This window comes from Neophocaena asiaeorientalis, unplaced genomic scaffold (assembly GCF_003031525.2).
Source record: "Neophocaena asiaeorientalis asiaeorientalis breed wild unplaced genomic scaffold, Neophocaena_asiaeorientalis_V1.1 scaffold481, whole genome shotgun sequence".
NCBI classification, from domain to species: domain Eukaryota; kingdom Metazoa; phylum Chordata; class Mammalia; order Artiodactyla; family Phocoenidae; genus Neophocaena; species Neophocaena asiaeorientalis.
The window spans coordinates 238,812-261,536 of NW_020174559.1; the positions used below are offsets into that span (position 1 = coordinate 238,812).

General features: G+C 52.5%; 1 protein-coding gene across 1 annotated transcript in view; it reads left to right on the forward strand.

Annotated features, from left to right (window-relative positions):
• The window catches only part of LOC112408003 (olfactory guanylyl cyclase GC-D-like), a 45,157-nt gene that overhangs the window by 2,936 nt on the left and 19,496 nt on the right, over positions 1–22,725 (forward strand). The window contains 13 exon segments of the mRNA XM_024757501.1: positions 1,660–1,756; positions 1,811–1,960; positions 3,266–3,295; positions 5,616–5,792; positions 6,031–6,187; positions 6,485–6,519; positions 6,521–6,626; positions 10,036–10,184; positions 12,956–13,119; positions 13,544–13,734; positions 19,090–19,268; positions 20,262–20,358; positions 21,215–21,309. Coding sequence (XP_024613269.1) covers positions 1,660–1,756; positions 1,811–1,960; positions 3,266–3,295; positions 5,616–5,792; positions 6,031–6,187; positions 6,485–6,519; positions 6,521–6,626; positions 10,036–10,184; positions 12,956–13,119; positions 13,544–13,734; positions 19,090–19,268; positions 20,262–20,358; positions 21,215–21,309 — 1,627 coding nt within the window.

A 22,725-nucleotide genomic window follows, 5' to 3' on the forward strand; every position in this document is an offset into this window, starting at 1 on the left:
CTACAAGCTCTTCAGTGCTGTTATTATTATCTGGACTTAACTCAAATTGGGGGAGATTCATCCGCGGGCAGACAGTCAGTGCTTATCCTTCAGCAAAAGACAGGAAGGGAGGGAGGCAAAGGAAGAAGGTATGCCTCCCCCCAGCTTCTGTGGCAGTGGAGGTCAATGTCCTCTCTCCAGAATAGGGCCTGGCATTTCACCACCTTGCCAGCCCAGGCTGAAGCTGGGGTTGCCCAAGCAAAGTAGCCCTCTCCACCTTGCCCAGCGGTCCTGAGCAGCCTCTTCACACCCAATCCTGATATGAGGGCTGGAGAGGTTTAGATTCAGTGTAAGGAGGGCCCTTCTAACAGTCAAAGTGAATGACACTGAAATTGGCTGCCAAAAGAGGTAGTGAGTGGCCCATCGTGGGGAGTATGCAAGAAGTAGGATAATCATTGACAGGGATCCACAGTATTTATTCAGCATCTTACCTGTCCAGTCCCTGTGTAAGGTGCCTAGGGACCCCGAGATGAATAAGAAACAGGCTCTGCTGTCCAGCTGCTCTCAGTCTAGGGCAAAGAGCCTGACATGCTGGCAGACAAGGGCCAGAGTGTGGTCAGGACAGTCATGGGGTCTGAGCAGGGTCTGTGGGGCCCCTGGAGGCCAGGAGCCTGAGGTGAGAACCCTAACAGCTGTGCTGGGAATCAACATCTGTGCGTGATGACCAGTCCACAGGTAGGACTTTCCCGGTCTGGGGCCATCCTGAGCCTTGCCCTGGAGAGGGTGCTGGGCAGGGGTTTGTGTCCTCACATCCCAGAGGAGGACCCAGGAGTAGGTAGCAGGAGCTGAGAGAAGGGGCTGAGCTCCATGTGCAGTTGTTACTGTTGGGACTCATGTCCAACCCTGCTTTCCCCACAGGTAAGCAGCCCCCAGGCGGCCTCTCGCTCTGGCCCTGACTTGGTCTTGGTGCTGGCTGGCAGGCCTCACTTGCCTCATCAGGTGAGATCTTGTGCATCTGAGCCTCGTTCTGTCCCTCTGTGCCCCCCACCCCACAGGGCCTCTCCTCTGTACACAGCCCTGTCATCTGCAGGCAACTTTCCCATCCTCTGTCCCAGACCTCAGGACCTCCCCACCCTCCTGTCCATCCTAGAGCTGCAGTCAGGACCCTATCAAGGCCGGCAGAGGACCTCCTGGGAGGTCCTTTGAGACTTGGGGAAGAAGCCTGGGCCCTCAGACAAGACTCCATCCTTCCTGAGCTTCAGGCTACACATCTATACAGTGAGGGCTTGGTCAGGATGACCCCCAGGGCTCTTCAGCTTGGAAAACAATTCTTCCTGGGTTTGAAGTCCTCTGTGATCCCTGAGTCTCAGCCACATCCAGGAGGGGGCAGTGTTCTGCCCCCAGCTCTCACCCCGAGAGATCTCCAGGTGAGTTGGAAACACCGAGGCTAGGGACTCAAAGGCACATCAGGCCTAGGGTCCTGCCCTGAGCTGGGCCGAGGGGCTCTTGGGGGACAGTGCTCAGTGGTGCCCTTCAGCCCAGCTGGGACTGATGGGGAGACAGGAAGGGAAACCGGGAGAGGACGGGGGAGGGCTCTGGGTCAGAGGCAGATCCGAGGAGCCGGATGGGGGGAGTGATATTTGCACCATCCTCTCTGTCCTGCACTTTTCTCACCTTCAGATTGAGCATCCAGCAGCTGCAGCTCGTGCGGGGCCCCTACTGGATCCTGCTGACAGCCCAGGAGCTCACCTTCATCCACCGGCCCCCCAGCAGATGGGTGGGTGGGGCAGGCACCGGGCTGGGCGGGCAGCGGCACACAGAGCCGGTCTAGGGTCTTGACCACGCCCTCTGGAGGCTGCGCGTGGACAATGCAAGTGAATCAAGAAGTGTCGCAGATGGCGGGAGCCTGAGGTCAGTGGCCCAGGGGTCAGCAAGGAGCCTGCCAGCCCCCCAGGAGCCCACCAGTGTGGCTCTGTACCAGGCGAGGACCTCTGCCACCCCCCTGCTCAGGTCTCAAGAGCTGTTATCAGTTTGGGAGAGCCCAAGGGAATCCATGGAGCCTCAGGGCTCTATATGCCCCATTCCTGCTATAGCATGGGAAACTGAGGCGGGGAGAGGGACAGCGACTTTCCTGGGTCCCACAGCAAGTCGGTGGTGGGGCTAGAAGTGGGAAGCAGGACTCCCAGCTCCTAGTCACACGTGTTTTGTGACCTGACCTTGGGAAACAACCGGTCCCTGGCCACTTGGGCCTGGGCACTGCCTGCGTGGGTCTACCCGGGGGCTTCTCTCAGCAATGGGCCAACCTAGGTCACCCTCCTGCTTGCTTCGGCACGGGACAGTGAGATCCTGGGTCCCTGAGGCCCTGAGTGTGGGGCAGCACCCAGCCCAGGATAGCCTCCAGACAGAGCCTGGGCCACCAGCTGACAGGGAAGCTGGAAGGTCAGAGGTGAGACCAGCAAGGTTTTAAAGTTGCTGAGGACACTGATTTCTCGGGGGCTGGGTTCTCAAAATCAACAAGTGACTGATGCTCTGACTCTCCTATTCCGTGCCCCCCGTTTGATGAACCGGGCTAATTATTTCTAGGGGAAGCAACATGAGGGTCTTTCTTCTTCTGTTCCACCTTCTCCCTTGGGGAATCCCATCATTTTTCTCTTCTGCTGAAAGGAGGCTTTAATGATGTACAAAGCATGTTTTGTCTGCTCCTCTGAATGAGCTGCGGGCAAGGCTGAGGCAGAAATCCATCAGTGACGGGCGGGGGGGTGGGGGAGAGAAGGCTAAGGTTACAGAAAACCCTGGGTGAGGACAGAGCCGCTGCCCAAGGCCCCTGCCTCTCTCACTCTCCCCTCTCTCCTCCCCTAGGGTTTCTGGGCCACAGAGAGCCCCTCACTTCGCTGGGTTTGGGGTGTCATAGGTGCCCGAGGCCTGCAGAGTAAAGCCGACCTCGGCGCTGGGAGCTAACACACTTTCTATCCACTATCTCGTTAGCTCTCTCAATGTGGGTGTGGGTGTCATCCTCGCTTTACAGAATTGGGACACGAAGTTCAGAAAACTGAAGTCCCTTGTCTGAGGTCGCAGAGCTAAAAAGTGGTGGAGTGAGGACTAGAACTGAGGTCTGTCAACCAAAGGAGACAAAGTCTGACTAGTTTCTGCTGCCTGGGCTCTTCCTGGCTTGAAGCACACAGAAAGAGCACATTTGTGGGGAAGAATCTGAGGCTGAGAGAGGGGGAGGGTTTGCCCGAGTTGGGGACCAGTAGGGGGTGAACTCTTGTTGTCTTTTCTTAAACAGGGAGTGTGGGTGTGGCTGAAGAAGTTTGAAGCTGGCACAGCCTCCTGAGAAAGGTAGAGCTGCAGAGGGCGTGGAGGGTGGGCTGCGGACGGGGTGCTGTCAGGAGACCCTTACCGGTCTGGATTGGTCTTTGCTCAATGCAGAAGCTTCTAGCCTCAAAAAAGGAAGTGCTTCCTGTCATCATGATCACTGCCCCATTGTCATCACAGATAGACACCATCACTGTCACCATCGCACACCAGCATCCCCAACGTCACGTCACCACCCCAATATGATCATCCCCATGGCTACCAGGGGCGCACCCCTCTTCATCGCTATCCTCACGTGGTACAGTCAGCACCACTGAAGGACCTCGACTGTATCCTCCATCCCTCTACACATCCATTCATTTGTCCACTATTTTTTGAGCACCGCCTATGCTCTGGGCTTTGGGGACAGAGCTGTGGAGAAAAGAGACAGGATTCCTTTCTTCGGGGAGCTTCCAGTCACCTATCGTCACTACCCACATAAGCCCCTTCGCCCCCGAGATGGTCACCATCCCGAGAAGCACTGTGGGACGGAGGACAGAGCATAAGATTTGAGTCAGGAAGACCTGAGATGGAATCCTGCCTCCATAGGACACTTAGCTTTCCTGTAAAATGGAGCTAATGAAATCCACCCCAGGGGAATGATGAGGATTGAAGAGAATTGATGAAATAACCTAGAACTGTCTATGGCAAGTAGAGTGCCTTTGGAAAATTGTGGATTTTATTATTATTTCCAACATCACCACCATCTGGAATCAGCTTCGGAGAGATTCAGTGTCTGGAGGTTAGGTTAGGCATTTCCCAGTGGGAATCTTGCAATCAATATGTGTAGATGTTTCTTACAAGAAAAGGTTCTATCTGTGGGCAAATGAGTTTGGAAGTTTCTTGGCTTAGACACAGGACTTCTCAGAACCTTTAATATGCTGTTCCGGTTATCTATGACTGTGTAACAACTTATCCCAAAATGTAGTGGCTTTAAACATCAACCATTTTATGATATCTTACAATTTTGTGGGTAGGAAATTTGAGCAGGGCTCAGCCAAGCAGTTCTTCAGTTCCACTTGACCTGTATTGGGGGTCACTCAGTGGTTTTTCGGCTTGTAAATGGGCTGTCAGTGCTTGGCTCTCAGGTCAAATCAAGTCTACTGCCTGTTTTTGTAGAAAAAAATTTGATTGGAACACAGCCATGCTCATTCGTTTATGGAACTCTCTGTGGCTGCTTTCACACTGCAATGGCAGAAGTATTTGTGACAGAGATTGCAAAGCCTACAAAACTGAAAATATTTACCATCTGGACTTTAACAGGAAAGTTTGCTGACCCCCTGTCCAGAAGGCCTCAGATGTCTTCACTTGCATGCGTGGGGCCTTGGCTGGGCGCTTGGAAGAGAGGACTCATCAGGACGTGCCTTCCCACTGTGGATAGTCTCAGGGCCTCTCCCCGTGATCTCGCCAGTATGGTGACTCAGGGTGGAGGGACTTCTTATGAGCATTCAGGCCTCCAACTGAGAGGGCTCCAACAAACAGGAAATGGAAGCTGTCAGTCTCCTAAGACCTGGACCCAAAACACACAAGATCACTTCCACCGTGTTCTATTGGTCACAGTGTCACAGAGCCTGCTCAGAGTCAAGGGGAGGGGTCAGAGGCCCAAGCTCTTGACAGCAGGGGTGTCAAAGGATTTGAGGCCATTCTTACCTCACTGCGTATGCTAATAAGCATGCAAATCTCTAAGGAGGGGGAAGAGTATTCAGGTTTCCTCCACTTAGTTGACCCCTGAACTGTTTTTGTGAGGAAGGCCATGCTAGACAATGGTTTCATCTTTCCTGCTTGGGCGAATGCTAGCCTTGCTGGCTGGATTCGAGCTTTCTGACCTGCTGGACTGCTTTCTGCTTGTGCCTGATCTCTTCTGCTCTTCTGCTCATCAGTCTCTGTCTCTTGGGGAGAAAATTTGCACAGTTTCTAGGTCCATGATGTCACTTAGGTTGAGAATAGGCCGAGATCCCTATTCTGTGGAGTTGGCTACAGCCTATTCACTTATTCATCCATGATGCTTCCACACACTCATTTCGCTGGCTCATTCATTCAACCATCCACCCATCTACTTACCCAACCACCCATTTCATCTACCCACCCATTCATCATTCATCCATGCATCATCCACTCATCCCTTATCCAACCATCCATCCATCCATCCACCCATCACATCCATCCAACATTTCTGATGCCTCTCTGTGTTCAGCTGTATGTTGGGTGCTAAGTACTGGGGGTCAGATGTCCACACTTTGAGAGTCCCCTGCGGGCTGCTAAGGTGACCATTGCCCTGGCAGATGCGGGAGCTGCGGCATGAGAACATTGCCACCTTCCTGGGCTTCTTTGTGGCCCCTGGGGTCAGTGCTCTTGTGTTGGAGCACTGTGCCCGGGGCAGCCTGGAGGACCTGCTGCGGAATGAGGCTCTGCGGCTGGACTGGACTTTCAAGGCCTCGCTGTTGCTGGATATGATCCGTGTGAGAACCCTTCTCAAACCTGGAGCTGTGGAGGCAATGGGGAGGGAAGGGAGACAAGAGATGCTCAGATTTCCTAGGCCTGGGCTCTTCCCACTTTGTCTAACTGAGAAAAATCTGACAGTGTGGCAAAGGGTGAGGGGGAGGCAGGAAGGTTTCCTGGGGTCCGTGGGAATTCTGAGAGAAGCAGGGGTCCTTTCATTCACCACAGGCCTAAGGGACCCCCATTATTCCACTCCAGGGTGTGTGGTATCTGTGCCATCGGCATTTCCCTCATGGCTGCCTCAAGTCCCGAAACTGTGTGGTGGCTGGACGCTTTGTGCTGAAGGTCACTGACCACGGTTATGCAGAGCTCCTGGACGCTCAGCGGGCTCCCCGCCCCCGGCCAGCCCCGGAAGGTCAGCTCAGGGGTGGGCAGGAGGCTGCCAGTAGGTTCTGAGGCCTCTGTTTAAACTGGGTGCTTGTGAGGCAAGGGGAGAGGGGGAGATGTCCGGTGCTCCAGTACTTCCTGTGGTGTGACCTTGAGTAGATGGCTTTTCCTCTCTGAGCCTCGGGGCCCTTACCTGCGAATGGGGGTGGACAGAAGCACCTCCCTCCTCCGGGGCTGTAGGGACAGGACGATGACACCACATGTGTGAAGTGCCTCCCAGCTTGGGTGGTCAGGACGGCTGTGTGGCCTCATCCTGTGATTGCAGCGCTGCTGTGGACAGCTGCTGCGGGGGCCCGGGGAACCCGGGCGGGGCACCTTCAAAGGAGAAACCTGCAGCGTCGGCATCATCCTGCAGGAGGTGCTGACTTGGGGCCCGCACTATGGTTCCCCAGGGCTCTCAACGGAAGGTACAGCATCGTCCTCCTCCTTCCTCGGCCTGTCTCTGGCGGAGACCCCATGTAGGTGAGGAGCTCTGTGAGCATCAGGAAATTGGGGCCTGAAAATAACCACACAGACACACATGCCTGGTTTGACAGCAAGAATTGCGTTTCTTTGACTTAAACCAGGCAGCTTTCAGCAACTCTGCCAAAATGGCAGCTGACCAGCTCCAGGGCTAAAGACGTTGGTTCCCGGGTATAAGCCCAATCCCTTCCTTCCTCTCCCAATGTCATTGCCGTGTCCGGAGGTGCCCGTGCCCTTACCACCGGGCTGCCCAGCACAGACTTTGAGTCTACGTAGACCTTAGTACTCCCCCTGGATCACTTACTTACTACATGACCTTACACAAATCACTTACCCTCTCTGAGCCTCAGTTTTCCCATCTTTATAGTGGGGATCAGATTTAAAAATGTGTCAGACATCCGGTCCATGCCTGATGTCACCGGTCTGCTCAGTATTTGGGGGCTTGGTCCTCTGCCTGAGTGGGGCTCCTTGAAGAGCATCTTTGTCCCCCTGCTTTTGGGTGTAATCACTCACACCTTCCTCATCATCACCTGGTCTTAGGCATTTTCTCTTCTGACCCCAGTGCCAGGGCCCAACTTCAGAAATATTTCCTCCCCTTCTGTGTTCTCTGTCGGGGCTCCCTGGACTCTAGGCTGCTCTTCTAATTGTCCCCCTGCTGCCTCTGTCCAGTTCCAGGGACCTGTCTCACAGATACCCTGCATCTCGGCCTGCAGTACAGGCAGGGATGGAGCAGAACCCACCACCCCTCCCACCCCAGATGGATAATCTGTAACTCACGGGGAGGCCTGGCCTCGCTTCTTTTCTGCACAAAGCATTGCTCCATGAATAATGAGCATTCCAGGCCCCAGATTTATGGGGTGGAAGAGTGGGAAGGGAAGGGGCTTGGTCGTGCCATTTGTTCAGCTCTCCTCAACTGCTCCGCCGCCCCTGGCAACATCTGCCTGCTGAGAGAGAGGGGACCAGCCGGATGGGTCTGTCAGCCATGCCACCGTGCGGGGCTTCTCATGCTTTAGGGACGAGGTCTGGAACCCCAGGGTCACCCCTGGATTGGGCTGTCAGTCCTCGACCTGTTACTCCCTGGCTGTAGTTCTCCTGGTCTCAGGTGGTAGAATGTCAAGGGCATAGTCTTTGGGGGACACGGACTTGAGACCAGCTCCACACCAGTTCACCTTGTGACTCTGAATAAATCTCTTTCAGGCTCTGAGCCTCAGTTTTCTCATCTGTAAAATGGGGACCATGATGCCTGCCTCCCAGAGTATTTGTGAGGTTTCAGTGAAATGCCTTAGACAAAGTGCCTGGCATACTGGGTGGTTTTAGGGGTGTGCTAGTGGGGAATCCCATGTTCTCTCCTGACTCTCCCAGTTGGACGCAGACCTCCTTGCTCTTAGAAATAGCATCTTTTTAAGATCCTGTGGTGGCTGGGGGGGATACTTGTGGTTTCCAAAGCACTTTCATATGCGTTATTCCATTGGACAACCCTGTGAGGTGGGCTAGTGCACTCCTTTCACAGATGAATGAAGTGAGGCTCAGAGAGGGGAAGGGACTCCCTAGCGGGAAGCCATGGGTCTAGGATTTGGGTGAGCTCAGTGCTCTTGCCCTAAAATCTCCTGGAGTCATCCACGGAGCAACTTCTCCACAGAGCTGGATGTGCAGCCTACCCGGTCAGCAGTCAGCAGGGCTGGTCCATCACAGTGATGCATTGGGTGTGGACAGCAGGCTCGGCATGGGGAGGGAACCCGAGACCCGGCCTGGCCTGGGCCAGGGGTTCCCAACATGCTTGCCTGTGAGGACTCCACTTTAATGACAAAAAAGTTTGGAGCTTCACATGCTACTATTTGACTTTTAATATCCGCTGACTGAGGAAATGCCCAAAGACAAAAATCTGCTCTGAAATCAGCAACACTTTGAAATGGATCTGTATTTTACTCATCACAACACCATCCACAAACTTTTGAAAAAGAGCTGGATGTGTGTGTGTGTGTGATCTCGTATTGGTTCCATCTGCACACACTCCTTTGCAAGCACATCCAGCTTCCCAGACCCTTTACTCAGAGGCCCTCAGGGTCTGACGCCTGCAGACCGGGAACCTCTGGGCAGAGAAAATCGTGCAGGCTGGGAGGCGATCAGGCTCACTTCCAGCATCTGCTTGTTACTGACCCTGTGGCTGTGGGTGACCTAGTTCACCGCCCCAGAACCTCAGTTTCCCTGTCTGTAAAATGGGACAGTGAATCATGGGCTGCCCCCAACAAGGAGGCCAGCCAAGGGAAATCCAGAAAGAAGCTTCTCCTCACTGGTTCCAAGGGACCCACCTCCTCACCGTCTCTGAGGAGGATCTCAGCCCTCCTCGGATATTAACCTGCTATACCTCTGACAGCCCTGTGCGGTCTGTACTATAATTATGCCCTTCTGATAGGTGAGGAAACTGAGGCTCAGAGAGATGGCATAACGTGTACAGAATATAAGTGGATAATCTCGAAGTCTCTCCTGTGCCGCTGAGAGCCTGAGCCTGGTACCCAGCCTCACCTCCTCCCGGTGCTCCTGTGACTCTCTCAGCTCCCCCGGGCCCCACTACAGCCTCCCGAGGTGGGGTTATTTCCATTGGTTGTTAGGTGGGGAAGCCGAGGAACGGAGTGATGGCAAGTGGCAGAGACGGAGCTGGATCGTCGATCTATCTGATCTGGACTTAGTCTGTGGTCTTCATCACGTGGAGCGGGGACAGGAAGATCCGCGGCAGGGGTGGTCCTGGGAGAAGAGTCATCATGATGGTGATAATGATAAGCAGAGGGTCTTGCTTCACACTTGTGGAGAGTTGGTACCAGACAGCCTCCAGGTGGCAGGGCTGGTAGAAAGAGCTGCACTGCGCAGGTCTCGAGCACATTCATGGTCGTTGCTGGTAACAGAGCAGTAACAAGTTGTGCAGGGTTCAGGGGTTGGAGTGAACCTAGTACCCCGAGATCTAGCTTCTGTCATCTCCTCCCTCAGCTCCCCTCTTAAGAAGGCAGTTTATTAAGCTCATTTTACAGATGGGGAGACCGAGGCTCAGAGAGATTGCTGTCTTGTCCACCATCTCATAGAGAGGTGGTGGCGGATCCAGAATTCAAACCCTGTTCACCTGTCTCCCAGGCTGAGACCCCTTCCCCAGCCACACTGGGGCAGACCCAGGAAAACAGCGATCCTGGCCCACTGGCCAGCACGTCCCGGGGCACAGATCAAGGGGCTGAGGAATACCCTCGGGGCCTGATGTCTGCACCCCACAGGCCCACCCTGCCCTCCATCTCAGGATCCCAGGCCCACCCCTTCCCACCAGCCCTCCTGAGGACCTCAGCCCCACTGCCCGGCCCGTGCCTGTTGCAGAAATCATCAGGAAGGTGGTGTCTCCCCCTCCCCTGTGCCGGCCACTGGTGTCTCCTGACCACGGGCCGCCTGAGTGCATCCAGCTGATGGAGCAGTGCTGGGAGGAAGCTCTGGAGGACAGGCCCAACCTGGACCAGGTCTATACCCAGGTCAGCGTCCCCAGAGGAGCTGGCTGCTCACAAGAAACGGCTGATCGGTTCACCTCACTTTCCCCAGCGGGGTCCCCACACTCTCCTCGGGGCCTGGAACCATTGTGCAGAAAGGGGGCGATGGGCCAGCATCGTCATCGCTGAGGGTGAGGTCTGAGGTCCACCATCTGAGGAAAGCTTTCTCAGAACTCTGGGTTCAGGGACATTTGCCTTCCTGAGCACCAAGACCCGTGCTAAGTGCTGTGCTTACTTCATTTAACCCTAATGATAGCTCTCCGAGGAAGCATTGCTGTTATCTGGGCTCTACAAGAGAGAAACCCAGGCACAGTGAGGCGAGGGGACTTGCCAAAGTTAAGTGAGGGAGCAAAAGGTGGGGCTGGAACCCAAACCCAGGTTTGTCTCTGCAGTGCTGATGCGGGGGACCCAACCCTGTGTCGGGCCTCCTGGCACCAGAGCAGAGGAGCCATTTGTGGCCGTGTAGGCAGCGCTGGTTCCCCGCATCAGGGAATGGAAGATGTGAGGGGGACTGGGGCCCCCCAGGCCTGCCTTGGGGACTGCATTGGGAGGGGGAGGCAAGCCCGTACGAGTTTTCAGGGCGGTGGTGGAGTGTGTGGGCCTGACTGAGCAGGCTAATGGCTCCCACAGAGCAACCCATCAAGCCTGAGGTGACATCTCTGTGCCTCCCGTTCCTGCCCTGCACTCCCCAGCCACAGTGGAACGTTGCCAAGGACAGGTTCAGTGAGTGAGAGGGGCTTCCAGACAGGTGATGAGGGAGAGAGAGGCAGGAAGACAGGAGAAGCACACAGGTGTCCTATGGGAAATCTGGACCTCAGAGTGAATGAGCTCTCAGTGGCCTGTGTGAGGGTGGGTTGCAGAGCTAGGACGAGCAACCAGTTCTTAAAACACCAGCCTAGAATCTTTCCAGGGGTCAGAGATTGCCATAGCTAGCGAGGTGGGGGAGCAAGCTGTTGCCCTGAGTGAGGGGTGAGTCTTCCCAAGGCTCAGTAGCAGAGAAGGCAGAGACAGGCACACGATACACTTCACATGCAGAAGGTGAGAATTCCATCACATTGTGGGGAGGCTCAGGGTCAGAAGGCCTGCATTCAGATCTATGCTGCCACTTACCTACTACTTGATCTTGGCCAAATTGATTGCACTGTTGAGCCTCAGATCTCCTTAGGTGATGCCTAGAAAGACTAACTCTGGTCTAACTTGACATGTTGGTGTGACCATCAAGTGAAATAACCAAGCCAAAAAAAAAAACAAGTAATTTCCTGAAGAGGGAATGAGGAGAAAGAGCACTGACCTTGCAGTCGAAAGACTTGGGCTATGCTCATATAACATTGTTCTGGGAGTACCAGCCAATGCAATTAAGCAAGAAAATGAATGTTATAAAGGAAGAAGTGATTGTTATTTGTAGATCCTATGATTTTGTTCCTGGGCAATGCAAGGGAAACAATGGAAAACACATTCCAAATGATAAAATAATTCAGAGGGGTGGCTGGTGATAACATTAATATATAACAGACCTCAGTTTGAAACTCTGTTCCACCATTATGTTGTCCTTGGCAAGTTATATTTCTCAGATCCTTTGTGTCTTAATTTATAAAATGGGGACCTTCCTTGCAGAGATGACCTTACAGTCAGCTTCTTGTCCATATTGCTGTCTCAAGGTCAGCAGCTGTCACACTCATGGCAACTGACCTCTAAAGCTTATGCCTCTGCTTTGATGAGCAATACAAAATAGGTGCTCTTCAGGGGCTGCTGCTACTACCTACCTTACAGACATTTGCCTGAGAGAAGCAGTATTAATGAAGGTTGGATATGCACACCTATACACACACAAAGGTCTAGATGCTGGATTTAGACAGGAATGAACCCCGTCACTTTGATCATCATTAATTTGCTTCTCCTACTGACTGCACTTTGGGAAGGTGCAAACCATACTGGGGAAGGTTCAAGGAAGTCTCCCTAGGAAACTGGGTGCCATAGTTCCTATAAGGTTGTTGTTGAAGGTACAATTTATAACAACATGTGAATGTCCTCTTATGAAGACCTAAGAGAGGTACTTCTGTCTGCTCAGCACCAGCAGTAGTTGTGTTCCTTTTGAGAAGCTAGTTTAATACTCCATTGTCTTATGGACTCCATAGATTATGTAATCTCTATTTCCCTCTTTGCTTTGTTGCTAGGAAGCTCATATCCAAAATTGTGAACAAATTCTGGCATGCATTTTGCATATAGACCTCACTCCTGGATTAACTTTTTTTTTTTAATCTTTACTCTCCTTTGGTCCCAGCGCCCTTACATATTTATTATTTTATTTTATAAACAATTTTTTGAAAAGGGAGAGAAATAAAGAGGTAGAAATAGATTATATACGTAAATAATCTACATACATTGCTTTTATCTATTTACCCATCTCTTCATCCATCCATCCACCTATCTTTGAGAACAAAGAATGCCTATTCCACAGTGTTCTTGTGAGAACCAATGTGTTTGTTAATGGTGATGCAATGCTGGGAAAACTTTCCTTTGCAAAGTCCTCTCCCTGCCTGTTCACCTCATAGAGAACCAACCCATTTTTCCTCCCAGCCATCTGTGCTTTCACTTGTCAGAGTTGCCATCCCTTGTCTATTACATATCTGCTCCCCACCATCTGGCTCTTCCAGGCAGGGACTATGTCTGGTTCATTCCTGTGGTCCAGATTCTCAACCTGAGGGCCAAGTGTGCTGACCTTCATGGACAAATTGGGATTTTCATTCCATTTTCAGTTCAAAAGCATCAACCAAGGCAAGAAGACCAGTGTTGCTGACTCTATGCTGTGGATGCTGGGGAAGTATTCCCAGAACCTGGAGGACCTGATCCAGGAGTGGACTGAGGAGCTGGGGTTGGAGAGACAGAAGATGGAAAGGTTGCTCTCTCAGATGCTCCTGCCGTGAGTGGACTTGGTTGTGGCTCTAGCCTCAGTGGCTCTGAGCATGGGACCTGGGACATAGTAGGTGCTCAGTAAAACTGGGTTCCATTAATTCATTCAGTTCATTCATTGTTCATTTATCCAACATATTTTAATAGAATGCTTACATGTATTAGGCACTGTTGGGGGCACATGAGTGTTGAATTTCTGCTGCCTCTTTCCCTAGGGAACAAGGACAAGGTACAGGGTCCCCCATCTGACCTCAGAGGAAATAATGTCCAGAGAGGGGCAGGTATTTGCTGGAGGGGAGCCAGCACACCAACAGAGCTATCCCAGATCCCCTGACACTCAACCCAGGATTTTCCCCCAAATATCCCTCTCTCACTTCCAACTGTGGAAAGATGGTCCTCCCACCTTGTGACTCTGGCCCTTCCCATCCCTTCAGGTCTGTGGCTGAAGCTCTGAAAATGGGGGCGACTGTGGAGCCAGAGTACTTTGACCAGGTTACTATATACTTCAGTGACACTGTAGGCTTTACCACCATCTCAGCCCTGAGTGAGCCCATTGAGGTGGTGGGCTTGCTCAATGACCTCTACACACTGTTTGATGCTGTTCTGGGCAACCATGACGTGTATAAGATGAGAGGACCAAGAGGCAGGCATTCCATCTCTCCCTCCTCTATGTTGTGTTTGCATCATACATTTACTTCCAGTCATTTATATGTGCATTTTTTAATTAGTAAGCTATTGCTGTGTAACAAATAGCTCCCCAAACCCAGTGGTGTAAAATGATAAGCATTTATTATTGCTCACAAGCCTATAGGTCCAGCTGGAAATGTCTCTGGACTCAGCTGGTCTCACTCATACATCTGTGGTCAGTTGTGGGTGAGAGGAAACTCTGCTGATCTTGGCTGGACTCTGGAGCCTTTGTTGAGATAACTCAGTTCTGGTCCACATGGTATCTCACCCTCTAGCAGGTGAGTTGGTATTATTTACATGGTGTGGCAAAGTTCTGAGAGAGAAGGCAGAAGCCCAGAAGCCTCTTGAGATCTAAGCTGGGATCAGGCACATTGCCGTTTCTGACATATTCTATTGGTCAAAGCAAGTCAAAAGGCCAGACCAGATTTAAGAGGTGGGGAAAGAAATTCAACCTGTGCCAGGCAAGGGCCGACAGGTGAGTCAGCTTCTGTGCCTGCCCTTGGCGAGCTCTCAGCGCTGGAGGCTGAGAGGGCCCCAAATCCAGCTAGGAGTAGATGCATAAAGAGCAAGGAAGGCTTCCTGGAGGAGGTGTCTTCCTAGCATTGTCCAGCCTGGGCGTGATTGCTCCAGGCAAGCAATGGGGAAATAAAGTGCTAAAGCTTGAGGCTTGAGAGGGTGGATCTAGTAATTGGGAGGGATGCTGAATGGGTTGTGATGGCTAGACATGAAGTGGGCCAGTGGTGGGAGTGTGTGGTGGGTGGGACACGATGGAGTGGGCAGCAGGGGCCTTGGCAGAGCTGTTAAGATCCTCCACAATCTAGTCCCTGTGCACCTCTCGATTCTGGGTTTGAGTCCCACCCTGAACATCAGCTTGTGTGTCACTTTGTCTTCCCCTCTCTGGACCTCTGTTTCCTTATCTATAAAACAGGAATAATGACTCCAGTCCCAAGGGTTCACAGATGATGGGCAGATCCTCTCCCCCTGGTAGAAGTGCTGTGTAAACTGTGAGCCTGTGAAAGTGAAGGGCTTTCTGCCCTCTACGCCTGCTTTGGGGGCCTTCCCACCCTGCCCCTATTCTGATCCAATTGTTGGGGGGTCCTAGGTCAGCCTCAGACACAGTGGATGAGGTGGGGAGGAAGCTCCAGGAAACAGCCATACTCTGGCTCCCCTGGCCTTAGCCTTCGTTTGTGACATGCCAGCCCCCTTCCTGCCACCACCCTCCAGGAAAGCCGGGACTGGGGAGGGCCAGGCCCTGGGTTGAAGCCAGGATGGAAAGGATGCATGGGCAGGAAGTTTCCGAGGAGAGAACTAACTCTTTGAGGTGCGAGGAAGTCTGCTGGTAGCGTTACACACAGTGTCCCGACAACAGCAATCTCCAGTACTTATTGAGTGCTTACTGTATACCAGACACTGGTACACAGTCTAGATGCCTTCTATGTATTAACCCATTTGATCGTCATGACAATGTATGAGGTAGATAATGGCACCCCTAATTTACAGATGGAGAAACAGGTGGCTAAGCAGCTTGTCTAATTACATAGTCCCAGCGGAATGTGAAGCTGAGACTTGATCTTGGGCATTCTGGTCCTGTAACCCCACTTCCTCAGGGCTCACCATCCCGGGACACGGACAGCCTCAGGATAAAGTCACAGGTTCGTAGCGGCCCCTAAGGCCCTCCAGGAGCTGGCCCCCCCTCCCTCCCCACTGCATCTCCACACTCTGCCCCTGCAGTCCTCTGTGTTCCTCACACAAGCTTTGCTCTGTCTAACCACGAGGCCTTTGCACATGCTGTTCCCTCCTGGAACCCTGCTCTTTCTCCCCTTCTGCTCCCTCCTGGTCTCAAGTTAGCTTCCCTGCCCTCCCAGACATGGTTAGGAGCTCCTGTGTGATGCTCTCATAACTACCCTTGGACCTGTTGGTTACAACCTAAACCGCTCTGTCCCCAGTGTTTGGCAATGTCCAGTACATGGTAGGTCCTCAGGAAACATGTGCTGACTAAATGAGGAGCTCACTGAGGCCCAGAGAGGGAAGTACCTTGCCTGAGGTCACAGAGCTGGTAGGTGACAGAGCCAGGACAGGAAAGTGCCATGTCCACCACCACCGCCCAGCTCTGTCCACTGCCCCACACTGACCCGCGGAAACCTGAGCCACTGGGATTCCTAGTACACATCTTCCTTCCCATTCCCCGTTCCTGCCCCAACCCATGGTCTGAGGCATTCTCTGTCATGCTGGCTGAGTTTCCCTCTTGCCTCCAGAGCTACCGTGGGCCCCAGGAAAAGATTCCTCATCTCGTCTTGCTGAGCCCTGCAGCTTTGATGTGCCCTGAGTCACCCCTGACCTTGTCTCTTCCTCCCCTGCTAATCTTTTCTCACACATGTGTCCCTCCCAGCTCTGAATCACGCTTTCTGATCTGCTCTGAACTCTGGCCAAGAGGTCTGCATCTTTCTGGCAGAGTGAAATGAAATAAAACAAGGCCTGCACACCCATCCAGATGTGGGGAAACAGGAGGCCGGGTCCTCTCCATGTGCAAGCGCATCTCTCATCGCTCATGCAGCAGCCTTGGTTTCCCCTCCATCCCAGCAGGATCTGGTTACTGCTCTTTAATCCGGTCTGGGCTGGGAGGCAGCCAGGCGATCATTTCCTGGTTCCACAGGGGTCTGTGGTTCCCTCCCAGCACGCGCTGAGTGAGCACTTTCATGGACATAACTCTGGAGCAGGGTGCGAGTGGGCTGCGGGGGAGGAGAGGGTTCACCTCAGCCACTCCGCCTGGAGGGTGGGCATGGCCCCGGCCATACTGCTGAGCCACTCTAGGCACATCACTTCACCTCTCTGAGCCTCGAGTTCCCATTTGTAAAACAGAGGTGAAAGTGCCTATAGCTTAGGGTGGTTCTGTAGATTAAGCAGTGTGAGAGGAAGTGCTGTCGTTCATACCGACACGATGATGAACACCAGCACGTGCAGGCGCTGAGCCCTCCCCCTGAAAGCACAGAATTGCGGGGGGATAGATGTACCACTTAAATGTCTACAGAGGACCGGCCTGGCCTACAGATTGTCACAGGATATCTCATTTAACCCTCGAAATGCCCCTCAGAGGGATGCATTATTATCCCTACTGTACAGATGAGGATACAGGCTCAGAGAGGTGGGTGACTCGCCCAAGGTCACACAGCAAGCCAGTGGTGGAGTTAGAACAGAGGGAGAGAAAGAGCCCAAGCCATGTGCATCAGGAAGCAGCAGAGCATATGGGCTCTGGAGCTAGACTGAACCAGTTCAAGTCTGTGCTGTGTGACGTTGGCGAGTGACTTAACCTCTCTGGCCCAGTTTCTGTCTGCAAAATGGCAAGAGTAATAGTACCTACCTCACAGAATTCTTGTGAAGACCTAATTCTTGTAAAGGGTTTGGAATAGTGTCTGGTCATATGAGTAATAAGGGAGCACTTACTTAGTCCTTCTTCCAATCTTGCCAATCAGATAATGCATTCGTCCTCCTGCGGGGAAGAAGGGTGTGGGCGGAGGGAAAGCCAGGGCTTGCTCATATTTCTCCCAGGGGCGTGGGGTGGGAGGTCTCTCTCCTCTGTGGAAATGTACACAGTGGGGGGGCAGCCCTTCCCCTGACCCAGCCGCATTCAGGCCAGCCCACAGTAAGTGCAGATGATGGGGAGGGAGGGAGATGGAGGTCACAGCACTGAGGAAGGAAACATCTTTTCCCCAGCTGGTGACCGGGGAGATTTAATGGACTCGATGCAGTGAAAACTGGGCTGATGGACGGCTTGGATCTCAACAGATAGGGACTGGGCGAGACCATTTTAGGCAGAGGGACTAGACCATCAGGGCCTGGAGGTGAGCAAGCGCTGAGTGTCTCTGCGGGAAGCAGGAGGTTTCCCGTTTGGCTGAAACGTGGGGAACCAGGAGCAAGTGTTAGGAATAAGTCAGGAAATTCTGCAAATCATGGGAGTCCCTGACTGCGAGCTCCATGGGGAGTAAATTTTAAGCCTTTTGCTGTAGGGAGCAAATTTAAGTATATGAGCGGAATGTGGCATGATTGAGGCAGATCGCTTCCCGGTACCGGGGCAGGGGTATTCTGGGTGAGGGAAAGAGCTGGGGGACATAGGTAGTAGGGCACAGTCCACAGATAATGGCGTGCGAAGGAAATTTATTGAATTATAGCACCCCCTGTGGGCACGAGAAGCGTCGTCATCATTATTACTGTCTACCAGGTGCTGAGGGAGAGTGGCTGTGCCTGGCCAGAGGGAAAGCTCTGATCCGCAGCTCTGAGGGATGCCTGCATGTGCCCGCTGTAGGAGTGGCAGTGCAGGGCTCTTTAACCTGCAGATGGGAAGACTTGGGGTGTAGAATTGCCGTCTTCAACCTTGGCTGGCCTGGCCTGTGGCAGGGGAGAAGGCCACGGTATACATGTGTCCCCAGCACCTGGAACAGGGCCTTCAGAATAGAGAATGAGCTTCAGAATAGGAAAGAACTGTGGCTTGAGTTCAGGGGGTAGAGCTGGAACCAGCAGGTGAAAGGCAGGTTACCATTCAACTCAACTTTTGTAAGTCAGAGTTGCCCCGAGGGAGAAGAAGCCACCTCAGGAAGGAGACGTGAGCTGGACCGACAGCCACGGGGAGGCAAGTGGGTGGCCTTTAAAGTCCCTCCTAATTCTGAGACTCTGGGATTCTATCGTCTCCAAAAGCATTAGCCCAGGAGAAGATGATGATGGTGATGATGGTGATGGTGATGATGATGATGGTAACGAGAGAAGTCTCTGTTTATTGAGCATCTGTGACAAAACTGGGCTCTTACCTCTTTATCTTTAATATGCATTTCATATAAGAGGAACTGAGGCTTGCACAGGCGAAGTGGCCTGACCAAGGTAAATGGCAGAGCCGGGGTTTGTATCCACATCTCTTGGATTTCAAACGCTACATTCCTTTTAGTACACCTTGGAAGGCCAAGCGTTTGGGAAATAGGTTATATATCCAACATACATGTACTCCTCTCCAGATGAAGCCCTGATCTGCTGCTGCGGTGTTCTGCAGGTGGGGCGCCCAGGGCTGCTGCCAAGGAGCTCATGGTCTGGGGTCAGAGGTAAGACCTGCAATTCAGACAAAGGTGATCTGAAATGTGCAGGTCTAATCATTGCCAGAGCGGCTGGGATGGGAAGCCTGGGAAAGATGGCACTGTTCGCCAGAGACTTGAGGGCTGGGTCAGGGGCTCCAGAGAGGTGGCCTCGTGTGGGATGTGGGTCAGTCGAAGAAGGGGGGTTCTTGTCCTGGAGCATGAAGGCTGTGACTTCTAGGTGGAGACCATCGGGGATGCCTAAATGGTGGCAACAGGGCTGTCCCAGCGCAGCAGGAGCCAGCATGCAGCTGAGATCACCAACATGGCCTTGGACATCCTCAGCTCTGTGGGCGACTTCTGGATAAGGCATGTGCCCACTGTGCCCATTCGCATCAGGGCTGGACTGCACTCAGATATGGACTTGGGGCTGCGGGAGTCTCCCAACCCTGCCTGGGACGCTGGCTGGGGCAACCCCAATGGTGTGCTTCTGGAATCCTGAGATTCTAAAAATCCATAATAGAAAATTTTTACAATTCTTTTTTTCTTCTATTATTTTAAGGTTCTAAGATGTCATAAATCAAAGAATCTGTGATGCTCAGATTCATACGTATATATTTTTTTATCTCAGCATCTGTCAAGGTCATCTAAGTCCATGCTGAGGAGCTGACAGTCTGATGGAAGAGGCAGAACAGAGACCTTCTGTGGTCATGCAGACAACTCAATGTTTGCTGGGAGGGGACTAGGAGAGACCTCAGGGTCTCTACTATAGAATATCCTTCTCGTGCCCTCACCCCTTCCTCCCTCCATAACTTCACCTGTGGGATAAAGTCCAAGCTCCCCACCCCCCTCATAGCCTCCAAGGCCCTTGCTATTCTCTCCAGCCACATCTCCCACCACTTTCCACTTTGTATTCTGTCTATACCCAGCCACTTGCAGTTTCCCACAGGCATGTGGGCTCTGTGCCTCTGTGCCTTTGCACCTGCTGTTCCCTGCCGACTCATTCTCTCATCCTTCAAGACACAGTTTAGGTACTGCCTCCTCCAGGAAGTCCTCTGGGCTGGGTCAGAGTCTTCTTTCTGGGCTGGCACAGCCCTGGTGCTTCCCTCTTCACAACACTGATTAGTGTTTATACATATCTCCCCACCAGGCTGGGAGCACCCTAAGAGCAGAGCCTGGTTCCAATTTATCTGTGCCCCCCTACCCCCAGCCCAGAGCCTGGCATAGAAGTCATCTCCTCTCTGGGTGTTCTTGGAGATTCCATACAGCTTCATCCTCACCCCCCAGCTGGAGCCCAAGATGTGGGGTGGGGACAGCAGTTTGGGGAGAACTGGGGGGACAAGAGTGTTGTAGAGACTTCTCTTCGGTCCAGGACCTGCCGGAGCTCACTGGGCACATCTGAGTTTCAGAGCCCTGCATGGCGGGGGTTGTGGGTCTCACCATGTCTCAGTACTGCCTCTCTGGGGACACAGTTAACACCGCATCCCGGATGGAGTTTACAGGCATACATGAGTGTCTCATATTTCTATCCTAGGGAAGCCCAGGGAAGGACTCTCTCAATGATCCCTGCAGCCTGGCTGTTTGAAACAGTGCTTAGTAACCAAATCACCGCCTGGTGGCAGCGTACCCTAGTTATCAGTAAAACAACTAGAAGGAGATGATGTATGTCACTGGCTCTTTTAACTTTGCACAGGGCTTTTGTGATGATCTCATGAGAGAATTTGCAGGGAAAACAACGACTCCAGAGGCAGGAAACCTGGGTCCTCACCCTGACTGGGTCCAGTGTGCTTAGTGTCCTTGAGCGAAATGCTCTTCCTCTAGGTCTTGGTTTCCCCATCTTTCCAATGAGGAGACCCCTTTCAATTAAAAAAAATATGCCGTTTTAGACCCTTGCCGGCAGCAGGAGCCTCTCTGATGGCCTGGCTAGAGCAGCTGAAAAAACTGAGCCTTTGCTCCTGGCTGCACAGATTGTGTGCTCCCTAATGTCGCTCAGTACGTATCCTGCTTAATCAGATTTATGGCCCTAGAGGGGAGCCCTGCCCTTAAAAGAAAAATAACTGCTTATCTGCACTGGCTCAGCCTTCAAAGACTTCCCTACAAGTAGAGATTATGTTCCTAGAGTTCTGACTTCATCTTGAGTTCTCCTTAACAATCAATCCATGTAGTTTCCTTTCCCTTGAGACCTCCACTTTAGTGCCCAGCAATCTACTAGGGGGACAAGAGGGCCAGGCAAAAGGTATTGCATGAATCAGAGTTGTGTGTATGACTGGCTGGAACTGGGGCTGTTACAGGCTCTTAATGATTTTACCGAACACCGGGTATGCTGTCACCAGGTGGTAACTTGACTACCACCTTTCTTCTCAGCATACAGAATTCATGTCTGCATAAGCACTGCCCAGACACTGCTCAGCCTGGATGAAGGCTACAAAATTGATCCCAGAGGCCAGACTGAGCTAAAGGTGAGAGACTTTCTTTCCTGGGATTGATGGGAAATGTCTCCAGAGGTCCAGTTTCTGTGGGCAGCAGGAGAGATTCTCATCTGACTGACATAGCTAAAGGAAATGCCGGCCTGGGAGCTGATCACCTTTGATGTCCTCCTCGCTCCCCAAATTCTAAGGAAACATTCCTTCCGGGGATCCCCTCCCTCATTTGGCTCCTCATAAGGAGAAGGGCCGGGGCAGAGAAGTTACTTCCCTTGATGACCTGCCTGGGCAGCACGCTGGTGCACCACAGATAGTAACATATTTATTACCACAGAAATAATGAAAGGAGGATCCATGTCCCCATTTTACATTTGAGGAAATTAAATTAGAGAGGCAAAGAGACTTACCCAACGTCACACAGCTGAGTCCTAGGTCTGGTGGCTCCAAAGCCTGTGCCTTCTCCATAGCACTGTTGGGCTCCTACTCATCCTTCAGAACCCTAGCACAGACCTTAGCTCTCACTGAAGCCTGCCCTGACCCAGGAATATCCGTCTTCTTCCTCCCCCCCAGAAATAGCTGTCATGCCTTCTCTGTGCACCCACCAGTCCCACAGCTGGCCCTCTGATGTTGTCAGTGTGATGTTGGGTTGTACCTGCCCATCAGCCCTCAAAGGCAGAAATTGGTCTGTCACGTCTGCATTCTTTTTTTTAATGTTAACGTTCAGTAAGGTAATGGTACCACCCTATGAATGACTTTTCTTCCTACCCCACCCCCTTTCATTTCCCCAATTCCTCAGCTAGAGCCAGGCCTACTGGAGTGACTGGAGCAGCTGGGGCATTTAAAGGCCCAGGGTTGCGACTGGGCCCCAGAAATTGGGGGACTCCCGTGGGGGGCTCCACGGGACTCACTTCATTAAGCGGTGAAATGTCAGAGCAACAGCTCAGAGAGGAGCAGTAACTTGTCCAAAGTCGCACAGTCTGTGAGGGCCAGTGTAAGCAGAATCCTTTGCTTTGGAGGCTGAAGTTATGGGCGAGTGGAGTAAGGGCAGGTGTGTCTTGTTTCGGGGAGTAGGCACTAGATGTCCTAAGGAACAGAGGATTCTGATGACAGAAGGGGATGCAGAGTGGGAGTCGGGAGGGCAGTATGCCAACCTCAGGTTCTTGGGCTGACCTGAGGGATCCAAGGGGCAACACCCATCCCTGGTCCAGGTGGCATGTGAAACTTCTAGGGCAGCCCATCCTGACCCCCCAGGTAGCTGCACCCCCATCCCAGGGGAGACCACTGTATCCTTCAACAGTTTGGGAAGATCACAAATCACAGAATCCTGGGATCTTAGCATTCCATGACTGCTGGTTATAGAACTCATGATTCATTATTTATTTATTTCTCTAACGGATAAATATTAATTCATTTAATCCTCACAACTCTATGAGGTATTCAGGAAACTGAGGC